The following is a 20,574-nucleotide window of genomic DNA, read 5'->3' as shown; positions in this document are numbered from 1 at the left end:
GGGGTAGGTAGACTCGTCATCCGTATCCTGTGCACTGGCTGGTTCTCTCGTAGGTGATCCACCATGTCCAGAATCCCTATCACCATCGGCACCGCCTTTCTCGAGACCTGAATATTTATATTTAATTTGTTTTAATTTATTACATTATTTTTCTTCTACTCAATATATATAAATATTCTTACCACCACCAGCTCGCAGCATATCCAAGAAATTACTCTCGGCGTTTCCACGCGTGCGACCTTGTTTCTGCGAAGGGGTACCAAAGCTAAGACTTTGGATCTCAGCCTTCAGCTGTTCTGGTGGTATATCATCTACACGAAACTCATTGGGATCCTCGACGAATGCTTGTTGAAGATCCCGCATTATTTTCTTCCTGATTGTCTTTTTCATCGAGAGATGGCGCTCTAGATGTTTCACGTCACTTTCGGTTAATGTCTTGTTGTTGTCGCGACGACGTGACTTTTTCTTCTTGCTGTTTTTCGGACTCTCCTCCTCGCCGGATGTCGAGCCAACCGAGATAGCACTGTCGTGTTCCGGTGCCTTTTCTTCGACTGGGCTACGCACGTTCTCCCATTTGTTACCAAACCCGAAGATGTCACGGAGATGGGGTATGTTACGATCGCTGGTCTGTTGTCTGGCCATTTTACAGCGGATACCTAGAGGATCACTATGGCGACGACCAGCGATCTGGTTGCTTTAATTTTTTCTTCTTCTTTTTTTACTTCTCTTTATCCTTCCTCGTCTTCTTCACGATGACAGTCCCTAGTACTGGCGTCAAGTTTTCAATGTCTTTAAAGACACCTCCTACCACATCAGGCAACTTGACCGATCTGAAAATCAAAAAATTTATACAGTTTTCATTTAAGTGAATAGCTAAGGACTTATGAAATAAGCATTAGCACAATTCGATTAATCCATCTCCAAGTTATGTTTCTTATCCTCGGGCAATTACGTCAGACGTGCGTAAAGGCGATTGAAGGTATGAAAAGTAAAAAAAGACAGGCATTTGTCATTAAGCGAGGTCACCGTAATTCCGTATAAATCCGAGAGTGAAAATTTAAATATAAATATTCAAGAACGAGTTCAGTGCAAGCAACCACATGACACACTCGTATACACGTATACGTAAGTAACGCTCCTTTAAAATAATTGAATATAACAAAAGTACCCATTGCCATTTAAGCATTCGGTAGTCTAATGAAATATAAGAAAAAAACGAAACGTAAAATTTCCAACCTCAAATCTCCGGTATATCATTAAGTTACGCATCGGACCAAAGCTAACGTCATGACGTATCCCCGAATTGTATCCGCCATGTTGTGAACTTCTTCAATGAGAAATACCGTTGGTAGGACTATTTCGACAAAGGAGCATTTATACCAATTCGTCACAGTAGAAGAGACATAATATTAAAAAGCAAAAACGACCAACTCGGGCAGATCAATAATACCTAGAAAGTCAAAAAATATAATATTGCATAACAATGGCGATGAATAATATCGTTAATAAAAAATACGAAAGGAACACGATGGATCCTTTCTATGACCAGCGCAATAATTATTCTCGAGAAGAGGGGAGTGGTCTCGAATGATATAATGCAAAGATCGTTCTACGTAATCGATAAAGAATGATCGACATCCCACGGATCGTAGATCGTTTCCCTGTGTTTCTCAATCAAGATCTTGTGATCTCATTCGTTGCCTAACCCGTCATATTCGTAATGTAACGGTACAACGAAATTCAAACGAGCGACATATATTCGAAACTTAATATATATATTTTGCATCGTACCTCACAACGCTCTGATACTTTTCATTTTAGACTTCGACGGTTTCACATCGAAAGTAAAAAGAAAAGAAATTATTGAAAATGAAATTAATGTCAATAAAAATATTGACTCGGGTCCCATCATCATCCTGTTGCGTATATATTTATACATATACTATAAGAATCCAGCATGTACGTAATACACCTATTTATTCCACACTAAGTATAACGAGTCTTCACTGTAACTTTCTCAAAGTTCCATGTATAACCTTAAATAATTGATAGGCACGAAATGAGTATTAAGTTTTGCGCTACCGAACGAAGTATTTCTCTAACGACCCGCTCGTGAATTGCTCAGTGGTTTTTCTAGAGAAAACGTATTATTAGCATTATGACTATCATTAGCAGTCTAAGATGCCAAGAGAAGTAAGAGGTGAACTCGGCCTGACCGATCGCAGGTCAAGGAATTGGGTTCTTCTTGTGTAAAAAGAAAATGAAAAAAAAAAAAAAAGAAAACACCTCACAAGCATTCGAATGTTAAGTTAAGATTTTTTGCCTCATTTTTTAAACGCTCAAAAGAAATAATTCTTCCCCTCTGCCACCACCCTTTCGACCGACTTCCTTAGAAAGTCCGGGGACGTGTCTCGGTGCAAGTTGATTTCGTGGCACCGGGACGCCTCTTGTCGCGATACGGTGTCTCGTAATTGTCATTCTGGAGAAACGCAAAAAGCGATTAGGCGCTGTGTATTGTTGCTCGTTCGCGGACAAGACGCTCTTGGCCCGTGGTCGAACACTTAGAAAGCGGAAGATCGTTTCGGGAGAACGGCAAGAACAAAGAAGACGAAGAAGATTCGTGATGACGAGGTGGGAGACGAGGAAAGAGGTAGCTGAAAAAAAAAGAGGATCCAAAAGAAAATAAGAATATTGGAGAAAGGACAGCCAAGTGTTCCAGTGAGCACGACTAATTGCCTTAATTTCAATAAAACTTGCGAGAAATGTATGTGAATAGTTAAATATGTATATATGCATATATACAACGGAAAAAAAATTACCGCTATCGACAACATGACATGGACACTGCATAAGAACGCGATAATGAATACACCGAAGAATAACTATAGAAAAAAATATATATATAAGACAAATATTGACTCGAGCAGTCAAGGAACGGGTCTTGACTAACGTAGTACTGTCTAACCTGTCCTTAGAATGCATATGGCGACGCAAGATAGAACTAACGCGTAGGCTCGTAGTCACAAAGACTGAGATTATCGTAATGCGATCGTTTTGAGGTTAGACCGTAGAGTTTCAATTACTCCCGTTTTCCCTAGGATCATTTTTCTCCCGAGGACCGATGTCTAGACTGATAATCCTGGTACGAAGTCGCCTACGTTCCGCACGACACTCCGACGACGATACTTCCCATCTTTGTGAGTCGTACGGAGCTACTTTATTTATACCACCGGCGTCCTTTTTTTCATCACGACCGGCTTATACGAAGCATTCGTGTACTACAGACTTGCTCTTGCTACGGGGACTCCGGATCCCGAGCGCTTCGTTCCTGCTCTCGGACCTGCATTCTAATAATATCTACGCGTGGGCACCATAAACTGTCAACTTTTACCATTTAAACACACCTACAGACATAGTTGCACCGTGCTTACCGTGTAAGTCGCCGAGGGGAGTGTTAAATCGTAAAGAATTAAAGTCAATCGTGAGAAAAGGTGATCAATACACTTTCCTTGCTGTCCCCTTAAAAAATGCTTAATAAGACATTTCCTGCTAATCCAGTACCTATTCTTTCATTCAAGTGCTTGATACTTGACTCCTTTTTTCTATCCATTAAGAGGACCCCAACATTGAGACCAACGATGAATTCGAATGCTGTGCTAATAAAAGAAATAAAAGATCCCGCATCCTTGAGTGTTAATGTGTAGTATATATAGATAAGTAACCTTAGAGACAGAGAGAGAGAGAGAGAGAGAGCCAATGAAGATAGGTTTCCAAAATACAAGCTTAGACACCTAACGAGTCGTTAATAAGAAAATTACAGCCGGAAGTTGGGTCAGTCAATTTGTAAAAGCCCGCGAAATTCAAACACACTGCCAGCCGGTTAGGTTAGGTCGAAACGAAGAAATATACTAAACAGTAAATAATGTCGATATATAAGCAATGGCTTCGAAGCTGATGATCGTGAGAAGCCCTGAACGCGCAGAAGCGATTCGTAGCACTTTGGGAGACCTTAGGGAGCTAATTGCAGCGGTAGCGAGTAGCGACGGGAAGTATTAGTTAATTTCACAGGAGATCCGTGTCCGATTCGAAGTGAACGGCGGCAATGTCATTGCCATAACGTTTAATACACTACGTGAGTCATCGGGTATCTTTATTTGAACGGTTAACAATTTGCGCCTATATTCACGTGCTTGTTTATCTGTTAACGTCGCCGCGATGCAACCTGTATCAATTAAGATAATTTTAACAATATGAACTTAATTCGTTTATTAAACATTTTTTTTTCAAAAAATAACAGGTCATATCCTTTCAGACACGGCAAAAACATCGGATTGTTGGGAAGATCGTCGGAGATTCATTAGACGAAGAAAACAAGGTCTTCTGGGTAAAATCGAAAGCCTCCATACACGAGGAAAAGGATGAGACAATGGGGTTCGATCAAAAATAAAGAAATCGATAGAAGAAAAAATCTGAATTCACTGGATACTCTGGAAACAATAGTCTGTTCCACGTTACGAGGAAAGGAGGTCCGTTTCATGATTAAACCCAGTACAAACCGGCGCAAGGTCGATCTTGGATAAAATCTGAGAAATCAAACCGGAACTCAAGGAGTGGTTTGATGCTAGAGAGTAAAATTCATTCGATACTCTAATTTTCAGTGTAACGCCTTTGGTAAACCCTTCCATTTTATAATAATTAAACTTGCATCGATTAAGATAGGACACTAAAATCCGAGGCTGCGAATCGATCGGTGAATCAAAACTGCGAGAATTGTAAAAACGAGAGAAACAAAGAGTCCTTTACTTTTATGGAGGATTACGAGGTCGAGGATATATATATATATATGACAGAATAACAAATATATACACATATACAATTATGCTCTGATGAATATATTACATTCTAATTCAAGTTTATACCTAAAATTACAGAATTTGAAAGTTTAACAAGGATCGTAACACGATGTGAAGGAAAATTTAGAAAAATTTTAACTAAGAATAAGGGAAATGTGTCCAGGACAGTATACATTTTCCCGTGCTATTTCCAATGCCGTCTCAGATACTTTTCCCCTATCACAACGACGCCATTTAATTAATTACCTCAGGGTTGCACCATGGGAATCAAATTACTCAGCTATCTTGTAACTACTACTTATTTTACTTATATCTGGTGTCACTATATATTAGCTATAAGGATAATAATCATGCAGGCACAGTGCAAATTTGAGAATTGATCGATACGCTCAGAGGATTTAAAAACGCGTGTATCGCTATGCATATAAATAGCCAGTGGTAACGGTCATTATTAGATAACAATGACAAAGAGAACGTGAAAGGCCTTATTCGAGTATCTTTACTATGGTTGCTAGGCACCAGGCAACATCGAGAGTAGACACCGCTTCGTTTCCTAGTTGCTTAACTTATACGGGATAGCCATTGGTAGCCAACAGGAAGCTCCAAAGACCATTAGTAAAAATTTGAATAAAGTAATAAGGACGAAGTACATTATTACAAATTTTATAAAAATTAAAAATTCAGACAATGAGTAATTCGCTCTCTCCTAATTTGCTATGGATTTCTATTTTTTAATTTTTTTTTTTTCTTTCAATTTTAGCTACTCACTGGAGTCTAGCGAGACAGTCCAAATTAGGCGGAAGAGAACATTGTACCTGGTACCTGAAGAATATTCGTGGAGTCACGAAAAAAATCCAAAGGATCACGATGTCAACACTGATGCGGTCACTGTTCTGCTAATTTTAATGTCGGGTCCACACACTTCTTCAAGACTTTACGTAACTCGACGATGGCGGTTAACGTAATTCTCGCGAAATCATTCAACCGCTCAATTCAAGGTTGTCGCGCGATTGTTCAATATATGGATGTAGATATATCAAATACATATACTCACTTATAGACTGTTACAGACCACATGGGAATGACCTTTATACACACCGTTCAAGAAAGACTTCGCGGCTCGACTGAGCGTGAACCTCTAAGAGACTCGAATCTAAGGACTTTCACTCGGGAATCAAGGCACGACTGACTCCTTCCTCTCGGCTGGATCACCTCTATTCGCCACCCACGATCCAGGAATATGGAGCCAATTGGGATCGCGTCGAATTCATACTCCTTTCTTGGATCCCATAAGAACTTGGTTGTAACTTTAAGATTTTCATGGAACAGCAATTGAAACGCTGGTAAGAAAATAAGATATATAAAAGAATCATTATATAGCTTGTTATTAGACCCACCAATGGTGTTAAATTGAATATAACATGTTTTTGATCTAGGTACTCAAGCATACTTTGTCATTATACAAAATAGACTCCATTAGCATGGATTGTACGGTGAAACAGAGAAAGGGAGAGGTTATCAAACTACAAATTCATCAGCGCCACAGTCTACAGTGGCCAGGAAGGAAACTAATCGTTGGTAGAACTAATTGCTCTTGGATATCAACAAATGAAAGTGATCGTCGATTGCGCAAGGGTGTCGACAAAGAATCGTTCTTCTCCTGACTCTTCACACTTTCTGCAAGCAACACGACGATTAAGCTACGCGCGAGATCCTTTTTCTTGACAGTGACTGGACTTTCCAGTTGGAACCCACGAGCCATAACAGTTATGAGGAATGGACGAGTTACGTCGAGAAGCTTTTTCATACACAAGGCATCTTGAGAGAAATAAATCAAAGTAATGCCAACATGAGATTAAGGTAAGCCAAAATAACGTCAATCCCCTAGTGACTGACTCCTAGGGAATTTTCACGATCCCAATTGTTTGTGCGTTATCGAGCGTTAAATTAATCGACTCTTACAAACAGGTACTGTCTTTGCCCAGCTCCAAGTGTGTGCACCGGATGGCTGTTAAACCAGAGTACACTGTCTTCTACGTGAATGAACCCTGGCCTGGTGTATATCAGTCAGTCAGTCAAGCCACTCGAGCCGATCCGTTCTACAATCTTTCGCCAATTACTGCAAGAGGACTGTTCCAATTCGTGAAATCCTCCACACTCGGCTGCCTAACCAGCGTCAGGTTCTACCGGAGTTAAAATCGTCGCGCCGGTATAAACACTCGGTACATTTCACGAGGTACAGTTAGTCCAGGGTGAAAGGTGAGTCTGCTTGAGAGAGGATCGGTAGTTGCAGAGGTAACAGTCGATTACCACACTTGAGTCACTGTGTTGTCTTCGCCGACTCTCGTTACCAACGACAACCAAAAAAAGCAAGACATAATAAAATAAAAATCAAGTCCACGGATTTATTCCGAAAAGGACGTATATCATAATTTTGTGTAAAAAGACGTAGGCGTCGTCCAGATTTCTAGAACAATAACGACGTAGCTGCTTTAATAATTAATTCGAGTAGAAAAAAGAATTAATGGCACTACAGTATAGATGGCGCTTTTTCAAAGTCGCACGTCGAATCTAGATCTCCTTGATGACTCAAAGAGTTCATAGCGACCTCCCATACGTATACTATACATACACTGTACTGTGATACATATATTATTTCTATATATACACAAAGCCCAGGGTGTTCACGCAGTGGAGCAAGTCCTGTTCCGATTCGGCGAGTCACTATTTTTGCAGCCTGTCTTAGCTTATACCTTCTCTACTTGTGTGTACACTGTATGTATATATCTATATGCATACTGTAGGTACCATCGGCCAATCGAGTCTGAGTGGATGTAGCACCGAAAGCGTCAGACAATGCCCTCTTTGGTTTAGGAGCTCCTGGTGCTATCTGGCAAGACAGCCTCCACGCTAGGCCGAGCAGAAACTTGGAGCGGCGTTACATAAGAGAAAAGTGTAACCGGCCGGTACTTTTATGCCGTAGGAAGTATATGGCGAGTATAGAGTATATGGCGTAGGCGTGCTTTAACATACACACACAGATGTATATATATGTATATATAGACAATATATATTTAACAAATTAGTATGAGCGTTAGACGATTAATTCTTCCAAGCTAATTAGACACTCGATTGTATCGAGTGTGTTAAAATTGTATGAAAGACTGAAAGGGAAATTAACACGGAAAATCAAAGTTTAATTCTCATTAGGACTTTCCCCATTTGTGCGCACACGCTTCTATCAATGACTCGCGTGATGTAATCTTTTAAAGGATAACGAGACAAAAAGTACAAGGATACGTTAGACAATTGCGCCAGGATATATTAACGTGACGAAAATATTTCGCGATTGGATAAATGTGAAACGATATTACATTTATGATACCGGCAGAGACCCTTTGCCAAGAGAAGCGCGTGACTCGAAAAACATTAATAAAAACGATGTTGTAATAATGGACAGCGGAATATATTTAATTTCTCTGATCAGTCGACTACGTCTGTCCGATGAATTTTGAACATTAGGAAGTTACTCGCCTCAAACGAGAATTCATTATGAACATGGAGCCATGAAGATTAATGTAAAAAATTCAGCAACCTCTAAGAATTGCTTGTTTGCTCGGAATCAAAATGTCTGGTTTTACGATCTCTTATAAGAGAAAATACAATGAAACATGCGTGTATATATATATATATATTTTTTTATCACTCTTTCAGCCTTCCTCATTTCTTTTTCCAAGGGTGACCGACATCCAAGGAAGGCTACCATTACCAGGAGATGTTGTCCATTATACATATATGTATATATATACATGTATGTAAAAATTAAAAGAAATGAAACGAGGATCTCTAGAAAATCTACTTCTGCGGTACATTCAGTGATTCCGGAGTGAGGAGATTGTACAAGAGTGGGTGAGGGTGATGGGAGGGAGTGGGGGAGGGACAGATGACCGCGAATTGCAAAATTACTAATCGACGTTATTGCGACACGACCACGTGACCTTTGAGAATGAACATTAAGAAGCGTGCGTGATCTTATAGCGGCTGTTGTGTATGTATCTCGATGTATCTCCTTATGCCGCATCCGCAAGTTTCTTGCCGCAGACATAGTACCTATCCCCGTATTCATTTACAACCCGGAGAAACTCTTCCTGGCGCGGTTTTCTATAGCGTATCCGCGGCCTCGATCCATTACGGTAAACAATAGCGCAACGCGAAATTATAATCGCAATTATACGTCGAGAATCGTCGGTGAAGGTTCGCGGTTAACACGTAGTTGGAAAGTGGAATGAAGATTGGCCGCGTCGCTGTTAAGCACGAGACAGCCGGAAAAAGGGATTCCGTACGTAAAAATTTGGTCGTGGAAAAATTTCAGGCTCATTTTTGAAAATCGATAACAAGTCTCATTGATTTCTTTGTATTCTGGTATCCGATCGATACTTGAGAGTTCGATTAGCTGAGATTTTCGTATACCTATATCTTTTGGTCGCGCTGTTAGTATCTATGAGTATCAATGCCGATATTAAATTCTTGTATTAACTACTGCTCCTACCTAATCGTCCAGTTACCGGTCAGACGATTCAAACGTATACCGACACGACGAGATAGGAGATGAGCATCAGCAACTACAAGGTTACGAGTCATCTTGACTTGCCTTGACTCGACTTGTTTTTTTCCTCTTACCGATTCTTCCGCTCGAGCGATTTATTCTTTTCGCCAATCGCTCCTCGTCGACTAACGATTGGCTCTGTCGAGTAGTAGCGTCGGAGAAACGTCTCGCACGCTTCTCGAGAATAAAGGTAGGTACATTCGAATTTCCCGCCAACATCGAAAACCGTTAAAAGATTTAAAAATCGTATTAAGCAATTATTCACGCGTACCGTCCTTAGTCGTGATAATCAAATGAATGTTCCAGAAGGAAAACAAAAAAGGATTTTTCTCCTCTATTTTTACATGACAACATTCGTTATTTAGGCCGTATGACTCAGAACGCTGTTCAGGTTAGGGATGTAATTTCTTCGCAGTGGGAGGATCAGCCTTGGATGCGGGTCTCGGTCTCCCTCCTTCCCTACACACGAGAAACCCTCCTTCGCACGACTCCAAATACCAACAACGGTTGAGATCACAAACAAAGTGCACCTTTTCATGTGACGCAGAACACTGCGCTAACAGAGTGGAAAAACGATGGCCGTCTGACCTCGACAGATTGAACCTTGATCGCTGGTCCCGCCTTGGTAATTCTACCAGATTTAACGACGGTTCTGGATGCACGGTTTAGACAGCTGTTGTTGTGCCTGGTACCGTTGACCAAAGGCAATTGGTAAGGGCAAAGGTCACGCTTGGTAGCATTTCCTCGATTTCTCAAGCACCACACAGTCATAGCCTGAGGTAGGACTTTTGTCCGCTTCTCTTTTTCTTTCATTCCAGCTAAATTATTGCAGGCATCTTTTGCACGGGTTCAATGATTTTCGATAATGACGCTACCCCTTTTTTTTAATTAAGTATTACAACAGCGAATCAATTATTGTTGCATAATAATTCTAGCCCGGAACCAGTTATAAGAGTATTCCGTGAACAGTGACTTAATCCCAAAGTCGAAAATCGACGGAAATTCTTTTCGCTTCTCGTAACTTACTTTTTTTTTTCTTTAAATATGAAACAAGAATAACGTACCATCTACGGAATGTAATCGAAAGCCCCCTGAAGTCACCTTAGCACTGTAATACACCGAGAATTTTCTTAGTCGAGAGCTTAATTGGCCTCGGCTGTGCGTGGATTGCAACGCTTTAAGTTACGAGCCGGCTAGTTTAATCGCTTTATCGATCTTTCATTAATCCGATTCCGAGTATAACTTCCATGGCAATAAAATCGTCGCGCGGAATGCTGGGGAAATTACAGCGACGACAGATTCTGCCAGTGCGTTTACGCGGTACCGAATGATCGTCTCGATGCGATATCATTTAACTAGTATTCCGGCACCGCGGTAAATAACGCAGGTGGGTCCAAGGGGTGGAAAGATAATTAGTAAAAAAAAAATCTCTAAAATTGTAGCTCGTTTAGTAAAACCCAACATTAAAAACAAACTAAGACCCGAAATTCGTAAGATACACTTAGTTCCAAAGTTACTATGCTAACACTATTTTTCTAATTACCAATAGAATTAATATTGACTATCCTAAAGCCAATAAATACTCTAATACATACAACCGAGACCACGCGCGCTAAGTTAGGTTAGGTTAGGTTTCCTCGACCTGCAGGTCCCAGAACGAGACCAACTGGAATACTTCCTACCATGGTAACCACTAACGATACCGACACTCGTGTACAGTACGTACGTGCAAGTAATCTTAGTTCGTGGTACTCCAGTAGAGAATCCAAGACGACCGGTAGTAACATTCTATACCCAGAGTAAAGCAATCTGCACCCAGGAGTCATAGTTTTTGTCGCCATTAAGATCTCCCCGCTTGGTGGTATCCACAGGAAAGATCGCAAACAATTGGAATAGTTCATAGGAGATAGCTCAAAGACGTCCATTTAGGAGTATACATAATGGTACCACGTTCTCCGGAACTCCGTCGATTTCCTGTGCCCAGAGAGGGCAGCGCCGTCGCTACTGTTGGACGAAAAAGAAGTTGAGGACGAGGTTTTAAGTACAGGAAGTCGACCAATTACCGGCACATACGATACGCAAGATGCTTCGAATTAACTGGCAGGTCTCCAACAGTTAGAGGAGAGAGAGAGAGGGAGAGAGAGAGAGAGAGAGGGAGGGGAGAGAGAGAGAGATAATAAGGGAGGGGAGACAGATAGGGGTGGGAGGGTTATTACGGAAGCCTTGAGGATTACCGGTTTTTAAAACCATATTATACATACACACCACGTAATAAATCTCGTCCTCCTCTCTTGTTCTTTCCCAAGACAAACTTCATAACGATTTTTCTCATCTAGTCAGGTCGCGTTAAACGTATCGATAAGTCCTCAACGAAAAGAAAATCGAATAGCGGATAATATTTTCTTAGCTGGACATCCGATGCTACGTACTGGATGCTGAGACGCTGCCGAGCGGACCGTTATGCAACCTGCACGCGGTCTTCACCTCGCGGCAGACTCCCGTTGTCCTGTCCTCATGTCGTACCGTATAGCCAGGTAGATACGAACGAGTATACTCTCAGCCTCGTAGCTGATGCCAACAAGCCAGGTAAGTAAATAAAATGGTTACGTGTATAAGGAAGACTAAGAAAATCGATAACGATCTTCATATTGATACTTCCGAGAGGTAATATTCATTTTGTGTTTTTTAAACAAAAAAAAAATTACCAGAAAGCTCTTTCAGTACGTTACGAAGTTCACCGATGGCCAAGAGCACGTTAGAGAATACCGGATTGAAAACGGGTTCACCTTGCACCAGTATATCGCCTAAACGGTTTAAAAGCAATGAAAGAACCAAGTCAAGATCGTACGTGATTGTTAGTGGCATGGGTTTACAATTGTGTACGAAACGATCGCACGTTAAATTTTATTCGTACGAGGAGCAACGTCGATTTCACATGAACAAGATTTTGATACGATATTCAACGTTGCGAATAGCTGTATTTACATACCCATTGTGAACAACGTATAATATAGGGATGTGTCTTCTCTTTGACTATACGGAGCTTTGGCGTGACTTGTTTTTGTTTACATATGCCTATTGTCACTTTGCATGTCAGATTATTATCTGACAGATAATGCGTTTTAGGCATATGTTTAAGACAGATGTTGTACGTTGATGATTACAGACAAATAATAGGTTAGGTTGTGCGAGTCTCTTCGAGCTGTCATCAACTAAGGTCGATATATATCGATTCGGTGAAGAATCGATCAACAGATCGTGACCGATCGACTTTCCTCTATAAAACCAGTTTCAACTTCGTAATAGAGAACCCACCCACGCTGTATCTCCATACCGGGCCTAAAATCCCCACGCGCAGATACAGAGATACCCCATAATGCACTAGCCGACAGTTATTACGAAATTCACGGGTTGCCTAAGATCTCCTTCGGTGTCCGGTAGTTTCTCTTTGTTCCAGTGGCTAGTTTCTGAATATTTCAAATGACGCTGTCATCGGTTGCCTTTGTCGCTCTCTGGCGGCCTATCGCTTAACTATCGATGAAAACCTGCCCGTCCTAGATTTGCGGGTGGCTTTACTATCTCGGTGTCAGAAAGCACCACGCGCGATAAGTCGCAGTTACAAATGGCAATCAAGCCTGTGCCGAGTCAAGAAATTCCAAAGCATCGGGTACGTGTAACGACCGTTGCTAATAGTCCGGGGATCCGTAAAACTCGATTTCAACTGAGGTTTTACTAGCTGGTCGAAGTACGTACGACGTTCTTGGTTAGCGGCACGTCGCTTCGGTATTTAATTCGTGTTGATAGCTACTGTTTCAGGTATTTACTGTGTGATGATACATTTTTACGAAGTATAATCATAAATACCAAACGAGAAAATACGTGCTTTGACCTGTTCGGAGGTAGGTTCGGGACTGGTGGATGATTGGGAAATGAGAATAACCGTCGAGGCTATCGCTAGGCGTATATTATGTTGGTTTATGCGATCCGATCGGGAGGTAAAGCCGGCCGAGTGCCGTGCACCAAGGTGATCCGGTGCGAAAGCGAGAGGCAAGTTTGAGAGGGTGCACGAGAGACGACGGATCGAGAGAAAAAGGAGAAGAGAGCGGAGAACGCCGGGGAGAGACTAAACAGGGATCATGGTGGTCGATGACGCCGACGGCAACTCGTGGGGGCGCGGCTTTAACTGCTCTCGGTCGTTGTGTTCGCCACCATAGTTACCACCACCACCAGTATCAACAGCGTCACCAGGCACCACGGTACTATTTACTAGCTAGTATCACCATGACCACCGTCAGCAATGGTATATAGACACGTATATAGACATATATATATATACATATATATACACATAAACGTGTGACGTTATAAACGCAATCGGTTAGAAACCAGAAGCGATACACCCTCGTCATTCAGTTTCTCTCCCTTTCAGTGTTGCGGGTTTGACGACACTCTTTGCTCAGAAGCCTTACCTGTCATCTGGTGGACAACAAAATTAATTAACAGTCAGCCCAGGCTGCCATGTTGCGTGACAGACACCAAATAGCTTTTTACTGATAGCTTTTTACGAGGAGTTGTAAACACCTTTGTGTATTGTTTGTATGTGAGCGTCCTGATAATTCTTTCTGTTTTTAGTTATCCTTTTTGATGTTGCTGAATGTGGCTAAACATTATCAGGATTTCATTTCAAGGCTGTGTCACGAAAGACTGTCCGGACCGGGAGATGGATCGGACTTCCGAGAAACTGTCTTGGTCGGCGGGTTTGTATTTTTAGAACGAGAACGAGCGGAAACAGAAAAGAAGGATGTAAAGTAAAAGGCGGTACACTAGGGAACGACGGGGAACAAAACAATTTGGCGATGGTGGATGGTCTAGCCATTTTCTTCTTGCTCGTCGTGTTTCAGCCGTGCGGCCTTTCATCTCAACAGCTTTTATGTGCCCGAACTCTATTTTCGTGACAGAATGCCGACTCGCGTAGTTATGAAGGGCAAATGACCAGACGCCATCTTTTGGAACGTGATACACACAATGACTTATATTTTCGCGCAAATTAGTATACTCCATTCTTAAACATCACCTTGCACATAATTATAATATTTAGGTAATACATAATTATGACAACGTTCACAATAATATTACAAGCGTCAATTCTAATTCTCAAATCTTAAATCTCTCTTCGTATCCCCTAAGAACGCGAGGAATCCCACGTGACGACTATGTGAGTCACGTGTCTTACTAATTTCCTGTTGGCTACGATTAACAACGAAAGGGAAGCTTCGATTACGGATAGATTTTGATTAACGTAAGGAACTTTGCATTTTAGGGGATATACAGAGATATAGATTACTGTCGGATAATTAATATGAAGTCCGCCGAGCGTGTGTACGGTTCTGAATTGTTCTTTGTTTCCGTACTCTGCCCTCTAAAGGAACAATGGCGTCTCCGACTGACTCTCCTTTTTAGCTTGTTCTTTTTTCCCTTTCTTTTTTCTCTTTTTTTTTCTTTTTAACACAGTCGAATAACCATGCTGTAGTTATTCGTACATCGTAGACACAAATTCGTCTAATTGAACGGAATAAAGACGTGCTAAGTTAGTCGCCAAACGCGATACGTATGAATTCACATTATAGCAAGAGGTACAAATCCTGACGGCCATCGGACAGGAATTATTATAAATAGGTGACCACACATCTGTCCACGACCTGACGGAATAATGATGCACTGACCTTTGCCAAAGGTCCCTCTTGGCTAACCTTTACGTTGTCATTAGAAAATCCGTGAGGAACCCGGCAGAGTGTGAAATTTGTAAGGTCGTGCACGAGTGACCTCTGTCATGGTAAAAAAAATATAGAGTAAATTTATATATTGTCCTCGAGAGCGATATTTATAGGTATCCTTATAGAAGGGGTCATGGGTCAGAGTTCAAGTTCGCGACCAGCATCCATCTCATTGTCAGGACTGTAAATCAAAGTTTCTAATTTTTTTCTGTTTAAAATTGATTGGTATCGAATGTCGTTTGTGCATATTTTCAGAAAAATTATGTACTATCTGTTACACTGATATTAAAAGCAAGTATATTATCATCCCCTCTAAACACCCTTCGTTCTCTGAATGATAATGACCTCAGGATAAAGGTCAGCCTGCACTGATTGTTGACAGTCATGATAAGTAGGACCATCAAAAACACATTTAGAGAACGTATAATCGACTGTGTCAGAAACTACTCCGTCCTTTCAGATAAGCATCGATAGTCTCACTTATCGATCAATCGATAGTCATTGTTCGACCTCCTGTTACGAGGGGTTGAATCTCGTTAGGATGCCGATTAATCAACCGCTTACTGGTTTCCGTATTTTTCCCCAAGGATTAGTCATTCATCCATTGCATCATAGTATTGATCATCAAGCGGTTGTATCTCTAACAAAAATCAAAACAAGCGTCTCTTTTTCTATACTTAAACAAAATTCGAGCTGCAAATTTAATAAATCAAATTATCTTCTCTCTTTCTCTCTCTCGAAAAAACAGAATAACTTCCTGCTTCAGAATATAATGTACAATAATTAGCTACTCGAAAGCTACTCGTAAGACCCACATTTCTACGAATACACAGAGACCCTGTTTTCATGATGAATGCTCATAATTTTACACACGCTCTTGGTAGCTCCTTTAATGACTGTACACAAAATTAATTATACCGAGGATGATGCTTACCAGGGGAGCGATGAGCTGCGCGATACACCTAGCGTGCTATTTTCCTGGATGTAAAATTTTCTTCCTTGGCACACGCTATCACTTGGAGACCGTTTGTCAATCAATGAATTACGTTTCTTTTTTAACGGATTAGTTACAAGTTATTCTTCTTGCGCGTTCTTCGCGCCTCACTAGAGGTTCTTCCCAATAGCGGGATATTCGTTTGCACGAGAAAGCCGTATGGAGAAGGTCCGATGCCGCGAAGAGTTCGTTCAGAACTGTAAGTCAATGAAAGCTACCAGGTTGTCCCACGCGAGATTTGCTTTAACGCGCATCCATTCTCGCGCAACACGCCAACATCGACTATGGGGGTTGTGCGCGACATTTTCTTTATAATAATCAGAAGCGTGTGAGTTTCAATATGACGAACTTCATACGGGTCATCGCTAAATGTCCAGCATTCAAGTTCATACTGAGTTAATTTTGTTACAAGATAGGTTAAATTAATTATAATGCAGAAATTACCGGTTTAAAAGTTTCGGAATTACTTGATTACAAGTGATAACTGTAGGGTTTTAAGGAAATAATATTTTTAATGACTTACCACGTTGCAGCGTTATCCAGCAATCATTTCCGGTGTCGATTACGTCTACTGTTGGATGATTGCTGCACTTCTTGAATGATCTGCCAATAGGGAAAGAAATATTCAGACTTTCCTTATTCCAGAAAAAAGTTTTTACATTTTCATTGCTTCCAGGTTATGCATTTTATTTCTTTAATCCTGTTCCTTAGTGTCAACATCCTCATTGTCCTTGTTCTCAGACATAGAATTGAATCTTATTCATAAGATTTACTATTATGATCATTAACCCAAATAACTTCCTCTCGAGGATCCTTGCATCTGTGCGAGATTCTTTCTTGAAGGAACCATCTAGGTTCATTATAAGCTTCTAAGAAAATCTAGCAATGCTAATAACGTTTCTGCTCATTTCTATATTATTGATCAATTGAACGGGAAGAGCTCTTTGTTCGAGGTCGAATTAGATCTTTCTCGCTCTCTGTATATATATATATACATGTATGTATAGAGAGAGGGTGTATATTTAAATACTTAAGGACAGTCACCATATGATAATTTGTACAATCACGTTAGACGTTCATGTACGGATTATGTAATAATTAAACGTTTAACCACGAAATGAGACAAACCCACCTTTTTTGCATCTTCCAACGTGGTGGGGATGTAATTTGAATTGATTGTCGAGATAAGACTGCTGTAGTCACGATATAACGTGAATTGATCTTTCAACCACTCACGAATTTCCATAACTCGAATGCGAAGTGCGTTACGATAGTCCACCGCAGAAGGCAGCTTTAAACTCGAATACATTTCCGCTATATCTAAAGACAAAATAGAGAGTCGTTAATTGGATCGTCACTTTTCAAGCGGCAAGGGATACATGAGAATACACTATAAAGGCATCTCTTATAGCTTGTCCTAGTACCAAGTATGTTTATCCTACCGAGTTGCTTGTCTTTACCATGAAAAACAAAAAAATTCCACAAACAAAGAATATGTAAAAATTGTATTAGCTGTTTAATCGTGCTCGGTGTATGACGGGTTTACAGTTGCCAGGCGCGAAAATATTGAATTTTGTACAGCTGCCAATGATGTTTGATGTAAGTGATATAGATTTTAATTAGTTTCAACGAATATTTTTTAATAAGGAATTTCAACACATTATAAGCAGTAGAGAAACACATTACTCGAATTTGCTTATATCTTTATCTAGTGAAGAGTACAGATTTTCGTTTAATATAGTTTCCCATTATTGTTGACATGCAACTTGATAAATTTAATCTTGTACTTTGGAAAATGATGTTGAATTACTTCGCACGTTCCGTCAAATTACCAGGTCGAGTGAATTCGATGATTTTTGGAAAATCTAGAGGTTTGAATGCTAAAGATTCTGTTTTATGGATGAACGGAGGATCCAATGGGTACATCATTAATTTTCTTCTCTCTTCTTCAAACTGTTGAATGTATCGGCTTACTTTTAGTTGAATATTATTTTGCTTATTCTTCATCCTCAGGGCTGTCATTTGAGTTTCAAGTGGATTCACGTCCTGTTTTCGACGTGGCACTAATGTCTCGTTTTCTAATGATTTTGAATTTCTGTAAGATTTTGCCGATTTTGTATTCTTCGCATTATTACGGTTTTTAACCATTTTGTCGCTGTGTCGTTGCTGAGCATTGTGTCGCAAAGTCTGATTTCTGTGGACTTTCATATTTTGAGAATCTAAAATACCTCTTATTCTTGTCAAAGGGACTGGCTTAGTGCTTACTGTTTTGTAAATTGCATAAGGAGTTCCATGATTGTGTGAAGAAACAATTTTATCAAAATTATCACTTTCATGTGAATTCTGCTTTTGTTCTTTAGTGTGAATTATACCTGTCTTTGGACTCCGTGGAAATTTTTGGTTGCATTTTAAGTTTTGATTAAATTCTTGAACAGTGTGGTGATCGATGTCTTCTTGTCTAAGATGATAAATAGAAGAGAGACTTTTTTCATCTTTTTGAACTATAGTTTCATTTCCTGACAATGATGTTTTACTTCTTGTTTGCTGTTCTTTTTTCTTCAGTACAATAGCTATGTCCAATTCTCCACGTTTTTGAATTCCAGATTTCTTTGAATTGGATGTGATTTTGGAGCCTTTGCTAGATTGCGTTTTTGGTGAACTCCAATGACTTCCTGGTTCCTGTTTGGTATTTGTCTTTTCAGACAAAATGTTATTTATGTGGGTTTGGTGTTTGGGAATGATTTGAACCGTTGTCGTCTCTGATTTATGAGAGTTCATGGAAGATTTGGCACGACCTGATCGCTTCTGTTTTGGTTTTTGTATCATGCAGACTTTTGGAGACTTCAATAGACAAACTGGTTTGATAGATTCTGTCGATTCTGTATTCTCTGTGATCTTAACGTATTGAGATAATTCTTTATTCAGATCCACTTCACAGACACTAGTAGTATGAATAAGTTTAGGAGACATAAGCTCTATAATTTTTGTTTCATCCTTAGTATCTGTCCGATTTATTAAATATTGACTATAAGATATCACTTCAGTCTGTTTTGAATGGGATTGCTCACTTCTACTTGACTTTTTCTGCATGTCTGATTTTATAGAAGAAGTTCCTGATGATTTATTGTCATTAGAATTTTCATATGTTGGAAAACTATTAGATTCTTCATCAAATGAATCATTGGAATATGTGTTTGGACGAACTTCCTTCCCTGAAGAAGATGAAGTATAAGGTAAATTCTGTGAAGATGATAAACTTTCTACTATTTGTATACCAAAGTCTTCAATTATTTGATCATTTTTGCTGGATGATAGTTTTGATATAAGCTGACTCTGGTCTTCTGACACTTCAGTGACTAATCTTTCATCACTTGATACTTTGTTATTATTTTTTATTAATTCAAAAGAATCAGTGACATTACCCTCGCCAGCTGGCCCAATGCTGTCAACATTTGTTGTGTTATGACTTACTTCCTCAGATATCACAGGAGAATTTGTCTCAAGGGATTCTTCAGATGTTTTATTGAATATTGTCACAGCGATAGCTGAAAAATCCTTTTTACCCTCAAAAGGAACTTCTTTGACTTGTTCAATATGAGCATCAGGCATTTTTATTTTTAATTTTGGCTTCAAACCTGTATCAGATGAATCACCAGAACCAGGAATTGACTTTTTCACTTCATTACTAATACTGTTAAGTGTGCTGATAGTGCTAACACTTGATTCTAATTGATTTTCATCTTGGATTTTAGATTTATATTTTCTGTCAATCTCTTTTAAGCGCATCAATGCTGCAGTTGCTCTGGAACGCTGCATATTTTCGCAAATCTACCAAAGAAACACTATAAATTTACTAAAGGACGTATAAACTCACAACCCTGACGTTTATGAAATCATCACCATTCGCCATAATGTATACGAACTCGTTGTCCCAGCAACAGTACAAATGTTATTCACTCAAAAAAACAATGTATTTAAAGATAGCTATAAATCCATTGTCAATCAAAAAATTAAAAAATAATAAGCACAGAAAAATGCCTGTATAAATCAAACGTTTATTATTTATTGTATCTAAAATACATAATAAAATCCATAACTGATTATAATTTTTCCCACATCCGCTTCCTCTCATAGAAAATGGCTGCCACGCATTCTATTTCATACTAATCGAAAGTTGTAACATAAATCCACATATTATATATATATAGATTAAATTCATGTCGAATATCAATTTCAGAAATTGCCTCTAATTACCAATGCTATTATCCAAACTAGTTTAAGCCATTTCCATAGCTCGATATCCTACAGGACCTCCGATAAGGAACTTATTTTTAAATCATTCATCCG

At 39.7% G+C, this 20,574-nt stretch overlaps 1 protein-coding gene and 1 long non-coding RNA gene across 5 annotated transcripts; one reads left to right on the top strand and one right to left on the bottom strand.

Annotated features, from left to right (window-relative positions):
- Nucleotides 1-652: 652 nt before the first annotated feature.
- Nucleotides 653-20,122, bottom strand: LOC107273839. 3 transcript variants are annotated; one of them, XM_025091136.1, is made up of 6 exons: nt 19,296-20,122; nt 18,060-19,229; nt 17,360-17,547; nt 16,751-16,830; nt 16,168-16,534; nt 714-830 (listed from the first exon to the last, which is right to left on the bottom strand). In XM_025091136.1, exons 1-4 carry the CDS (start codon nt 20,041-20,043, stop codon nt 16,774-16,776), a joined length of 2,163 nt encoding a protein of 720 aa, XP_024946904.1. In that variant the 5' UTR covers nt 20,044-20,122; the 3' UTR covers nt 714-830; nt 16,168-16,534; nt 16,751-16,773. The 3 variants fall into 3 exon arrangements, with proteins under 3 accessions (XP_024946902.1, XP_024946904.1, XP_024946903.1); XM_025091134.1 differs by lacking the exon at nt 16,168-16,534 and having other exon boundaries at nt 653-830; nt 18,060-20,122; XM_025091135.1 differs by lacking the exons at nt 714-830; nt 16,168-16,534 and adding an exon at nt 14,568-15,873 and having other exon boundaries at nt 18,060-20,122.
- Nucleotides 11,730-14,385, top strand: LOC107273843. 2 transcript variants are annotated; one of them, XR_001539341.2, is made up of 3 exons: nt 11,730-13,275; nt 13,363-13,715; nt 13,889-14,385. It is a non-coding gene; the product is annotated as an uncharacterized LOC107273843 (long non-coding RNA). The 2 variants fall into 2 exon arrangements; XR_003061647.1 differs by having other exon boundaries at nt 13,363-13,759.
- Nucleotides 20,123-20,574: the final 452 nt, after the last annotated feature.

The sequence above is a fragment of the Cephus cinctus genome, unplaced genomic scaffold (genome assembly GCF_000341935.2).
Source record: "Cephus cinctus unplaced genomic scaffold, Ccin1 Ccin1_scaffold1847, whole genome shotgun sequence".
NCBI lineage: Eukaryota > Metazoa > Arthropoda > Insecta > Hymenoptera > Cephidae > Cephus > Cephus cinctus.
This window is presented reverse-complemented; position numbering and strand designations above follow the sequence as displayed.

What these genes read in the sequence shown, in the direction of transcription:
- LOC107273839 (XM_025091134.1), bottom strand. Translation starts at nt 20,043, where the DNA reads ATGCAGCGTTCCAGAGCAACTGCAGCATTGATGCGCTTAAAAGAGATT. An exon ending in CATCGAATTCACTCGACCTG is followed by an intron (nt 17,548 to 18,059) that starts GTAATTTGACGG and finishes TTTTGTCTTTAG; the next exon opens with ATATAGCGGAAATGTATTCG. An exon ending in CGTTGGAAGATGCAAAAAAG is followed by an intron (nt 16,831 to 17,359) that starts GTGGGTTTGTCT and finishes CCCTATTGGCAG; the next exon opens with ATCATTCAAGAAGTGCAGCA.